The 5,533-nt window shown below is 39.8% G+C and overlaps 1 protein-coding gene across 1 annotated transcript; it reads right to left on the bottom strand.

The window, feature by feature from the left end:
• Positions 1–3,113: 3,113 nt before the first annotated feature.
• On the bottom strand, positions 3,114–4,062 carry LOC121152410 (olfactory receptor 2A12-like). The gene has a single exon (XM_040974475.1). It carries the CDS (start codon positions 4,060–4,062, stop codon positions 3,115–3,117), a length of 948 nt encoding a protein of 315 aa, XP_040830409.1. The 3' UTR covers position 3,114.
• Between the last annotated feature and the right edge of the window lie 1,471 nt (positions 4,063–5,533).

Raw genomic sequence — 5,533 nt, forward strand, 5'->3', positions numbered from 1 at the left:
ATGGGATGACCACAGATAATGACAATGATCATTTATAAAATAACCCGAAAGAAAGAATTTGGGATGTTTTTTACAACAAAATGATATGTTTACTTGATTGAAGATAGATATCACCCTGAAGATACAGATTACCCTGAATTGAACATTGCACAATGCATTTGTGCCTTGAAGCATCACATGGTACCCCGTATATGCAAGTTTATGTTACATATTTTAAAACTTAATATAAAATTCATAAAGCAAAAATGGATAAAATTGAAAACAGAACTACAAAAGTCCACAATTATTACAGGAGGCTCCAGCAACCTTCTTCAGGAACTGATAGAATAAGGAGACAAAAATTTTGTAAAGAAGAATTGAACAACTTAATTGACATTTGTGAGAAAATTCTATTCAACATCAGTATAGAAATGGACTCTTTAGTTAAAGAGTTTTTAGTTACTCGCTAGTAATTGGCAGGCTTGGAATTGGAACCCAGGGGTCTGACTCTTGACCCAATGTTTTACTGTCATCTGAATCTTATTTATATGGAGTTTAAGAGGCCTCTGATCCAAGATACTGAGGAGAAGGAAATGGTGATACCATAGGGGAGGGAAAGCTGCAGATTTGAATTTTTTTTTTCCTAGCTGCCTCCAGTGACACCAGGTTCGGAGGAGAGCAACAGCTGCCCCTTTGAGTTATTTGTCCTCTTTTCAGCTAGTCCAGCAGTCACTCTGACCTAGTGGGAGGCAGCATTCTCAGGCCACATTATTTTTTAGAAGATAATTTAGAGCCTTTAGCCCTGTGCTCCCCATAGACCCCCTGATGCTGACCCTTCAACAGAAACATGTCAACCCATCCCGGTACCAAAAGATCCAGCTACTCAGAGGCCCTTGGGAGGCGTCAGACCTCAGGGAGTGAGCATTGCGCATGGGATGCGTTGACCCCGGTGGCCGGGGACAGCTTTCCTTACGTTGTTAACAGGATCACTCATCTATGTATACTTCCTGGACTGACTCAGAGTATGGGAATGTTGGAAACTATTCCCCACCCACATCCAGTCTGTCTGGAGTGATTGTGTGGGACGGGACAATGACTTATCATCAGAGAAGAGTAGAATTTTGGGGATACGTTTCCAGAGTGTTGCATGCAAGAGGAAGCTGGATCTAGTGCCTGCTGGTGCTTTGGTGGAGGAAAAGAGTAACAAATTATGTTACATCCAGCACTTATAGCCCTCACAGATAAATGCATTTCCTTCTCCAGGCAGTCCTGTGAGGTGGACAGGAATACTACCTTCCCCCTCACAGAGAAATTCATAATGACATTTCTCTATGCCTTGCACTTGTATTCATTTTTTAAAAATGTAATGATACAGTTTCATAGACTCAGGGATTTTCCTTACCCTCCTCCTCAAATCCCCTTTCCCCACTGGTTTCCCCTATTTAACTACAATAGTGCAACCCTTCAAAATAAGTCACAGAAATAAAGTGGGAGCATGCAAATAAAGAAACCAAAGACTCAAGTCAGGTTTTCCCCGGGATAAGGACAGAGAGCATTCAATAGGAGATCCACTGAGACAATGAAATCACAAGGCTGGATCCATATCTGTGTGCCAGAATGTTTCTCCTTTTGACTTTTCTAAACATTTTATTCATTTTGTAGCTTAACAAAAGACTGGAGTTTAGTTTATGGTATAGATTCACTTTCACAGTTGGAATTATACTGTCTCAGCCAAGTTGACGCAGTCATTGTCCTTGGCCCTGAAAGTGCACAGGAATCACCTATTTAATGTAATTTATATGTGAAATGCAAACTGATTCCATAGTATGTGTGTGTATTAGAAGGGATAATTCCAGTGTTCCGCATTTCTTCACAACTTCCATGTGATGCTGGTGATGTTAATCCACAGACTGCTTCTTAGACTAGCAAGAGTCTAAGTCAGCATGGGGGAACTTTGTCTGAACCAACCTTTTTATCATCATGATATTCACACCCTGGTAAAATGTCCTCCTTTTGAGTTTGGACCTAAACTCATAGTTTGCCTTGCATGGAAATAATGTCCTCCAAGTGACAGAAGTCACTTTCATGATTAGGACAGAAAACACGTGGATTCCACATTGTTCACAACCTCTTTCCTCTCTCCTTGCTCACTCTGTTGAAGTCATTGCCAAGTGATCAGCTGCTCTGTGAAGAGGTCCACCCAGCAAGGCACTAATAAATATTCTGCATGAAAGTCAGGAAGGAAAAAAGGCCCTGAATTAAGCAGCCTAGTAGGATTTTAACTCTAGCAACAACAAGAATGTGAATCTGCCTATGGCTTTGTTCACTCAGATTTTTAATCCAAAGAAACTGTGTAAAAATAGATGTTTGTTGTTTAAGACATAAAATGTGTAGTAATTTGTTACATAGTAGTAAGTGATTAATATAAAGTGATTGCAAAAGTCAAGAAACTTCTAGGATCAGTATAAGGATCTTGATTATGGTGATGGTTTCAAAACTCACCAATTCTTTAAATATCTGTGGTGCCTTATACATCCCTAAACTTGAAAATGTACTATGAAAAGTCCAAGAGGGGTGATAATTTTTTACCCAATTACTGGGAGATTCTACTCTTCCCTGCAAATACCACTTCTTTGACAAAGAGCTCCTCTTTCAACATGCCCTAAATTTATACTGACAATACTGGTTGAACATTGACCCATATTACTTCCCTGAGCTCTATTTTATATGATTACGATTGACTTATCTTAGACTGTTCTTTCTTCAGACCTTGCAATGGTTCTGACTGAGACAGAGTTCTGTCACTTTGCACCCTTCTATTTAAATTTGCTTCATGAGTCTAGCACTCAAGTTAATCAGTCATACGTTTATTAATGTGACTATTGATGCCAGTTTCTTGCCAAGTGTTTTCGGCTCATGACACAAAGGTGAATCAAGTATGAAATCTGTCATTGTGAAATCTACTTCTTAGGGTCTTCTTGCTGGAAAGGCACCCAATGCTGTTGCCTTCTCATACACAACTTCACTTATTCTATCCCATTAATATGCCACGTGTATCTGTCAAATGTTAGAAGGAGTTTGGATAAAGAATCATATAAGCGTGTCCATGGTTTGATTGTCCATACTACCAAGACTTCAATCTGATGCTTTCTCCCAGCCTAACACTTTGAAGAATGCCCTCTTCACATCTTTGTTTCTGAGGCTATAAATGATGGGGTTGAGGAATGCTGAGATGACATTGTAGAAGAGAGCCAACTTCTTATCCTCTTCTGGGGAGGACTCAGAGCCAGGTCTCATATACATAACCATACATGGGATGGAGAACATGGTGACCACTGTAATGTGGGAGGCACAGGTGGAGAAGGCCTTGAGTCGTCCTTGTGTTGACCGGATCCTCAAGATGGCAACAAAGATATTGATGTAGACAATGATGATGAGGGAGAGTGGGATCAAGAGAAGGATGAAGCCCAGGATGAAATCCACCTGATCATTGAGAGATGTGTCTGCACAGGCCAACTTCAAGACAGCAGGCACTTCACAGAAGAAGTGATTGATTTCATTGGGGCCACAATAGGGAAGAATCATAGCAGAGACCGTGTATATCAGAGCACAGCTGATACCCCAGAACCCACAAAAAGCCACCATTGACCCACACAGAGAAGGGGTCATGATGACTTTATATCTGAGGGGATGGCAAATGGCCACATATCTGTCATAAGCCATGATGGCAAAGAGCCATGATTCAGTGATTCCCAGCATCAGGAAGATGTACATCTGGGCAACACAACCAGTGTAGGAGATGGTCCTCTTCTCACCGACCAGATGCACCAGCATTTGGGGCACTGTGGTGGTGACATAACCTATGTCCAGGATGGATAAGACACTGAGGAAAAAGTACATGGGTGTGTGGAGGCGGGAATCCGTGCGTATTAACGTGAGAATGAACCCATTGCCCAGAAGGGTGATAAGGTAGAGGAAGAGAAAGATACCAAATAAAATAACATTTATCTTTTTGTTATTGGAGAACCCTAGAAGAATGAACTCGGTCAGAGAGCTGTGGTTTCTCCAAATGAAGTCCTTCATACTTCTCCTGCTATAGAGAGAAAAACAGAGTCATCCTTCATGAAGGTGAAATCCCCAAATTGTAATCCTGCTGCAACATGTGTGGTAGGAGTTCCAGACACCAAGAGCTAAGTAAGTACATCCTGGGCCATCCACACATCTGGGAATGAAATTTCTCTTTCATGAAATAAGATGCTGATGTCATGCTAAGTAATCTCAGTTTATTTGGGAACTCCAGATAACAAATTACACATTTCAAAATGTGAAATTTGCAAAACAGGGCCCAATATCATGTCCTGTACTTCATGGCTCATTCAGCTTATAAAACATTTCAAAGAGGCCAAGAAAAGAATTGGATATGTAAGGATATAGTATTTGCTAGTTTTACACCAACTGAAAATTTTTCACATCCCAAAACTGCCTCAGAGGGACAAAGGGCTGAAACTTCAGAGACACAGTGTTAACTATCCTACCAAGCTTGGAGTATCTGTAAACTATCTGCTATTTGGAAATATATGTGCTCCGTTTAGAGCTAAAGACATTATGTTTTCACAAATTGGAGGTAAAAGATGAGGGAGAAAATAAGAAGGGAAATAATTTCAAAATAGTGCTCAATAATTTCCCCCAAATACAGGAAATATAGAAATCAAAAGAATGGAACATGTTTCCCAGTAATCAGTAAACTCCAAGAAGGGCTTATTGGGGGAAAAAAACTAATGAAATACCCAAGACACTATCTTCAAAGTGGCCTAAGAGGAGGAAAAAAAAAACCCATTACCTTCAAATGAGTAACAGTGAAAGAGACAACAGATGTTTCAACAGAGGGAACAACTGAAAAGCACTGTTAATGTTCTGAAAGGTGAGGGAGAGAGAGAGATGGACAGACAAAGGAAGGTTAGGCGTATTATAGAACCAGACATTTTGGACTTTACATGCTATATACAGTCACTACTACATTTTCCACATTCATTTTTAAAAGTTTTTAAAAATGCAAGTTTTACCAACTTGTGCTCCACAGTAACAATGAAAGGAACAACACAAAATAAAACTCGAGCTATAATAAAGGTGGTAAGGAAAACTATGAAAAGTTCTTGGTGAATTCAAAGTTAGGCAGGACATATGGGATAAAGAAAGAACACTAACAAATGGAACAATTGTAAACTCAAAGTTAAATTCAGTTGTAATTATACTGATATATGCAGATACACTAAGCAAATCAAGTGAAAGGCAAAGATTCTCAGATTGCATTTTTAAGGACTAAAGGACAATACAGTTTTTAGGTTATCAAGGCAGTTTCAAATCAACTCAGAACTTATCTCTCACCTTATTTCTCTCTTCTTGCAAGTCCGGCAGTAACTAAAACCACTGTTGTGAAGACCTGAAAAGCTAAAAAGTGAAGAAACATATCACACTTCCCCTTCTTATTGCAAGCAGCCAGCTGCCACAAGCATAACTCAGATTGAGGAATTATGAAGGCCTCCCACAGGAGTTT

Source organism: Ochotona curzoniae, unplaced genomic scaffold (genome assembly GCF_017591425.1).
Source record: "Ochotona curzoniae isolate NIBS_2020 unplaced genomic scaffold, NIBS_Ocur_1.0 contig_2404, whole genome shotgun sequence".
Lineage (NCBI taxonomy): Eukaryota > Metazoa > Chordata > Mammalia > Lagomorpha > Ochotonidae > Ochotona > Ochotona curzoniae.

Excerpts from the sequence above, each read along its gene's own strand:
- LOC121152410 (XM_040974475.1), bottom strand. The coding sequence starts at position 4,062 with ATGAAGGACTTCATTTGGAGAAACCACAGCTCTCTGACCGAGTTCATT.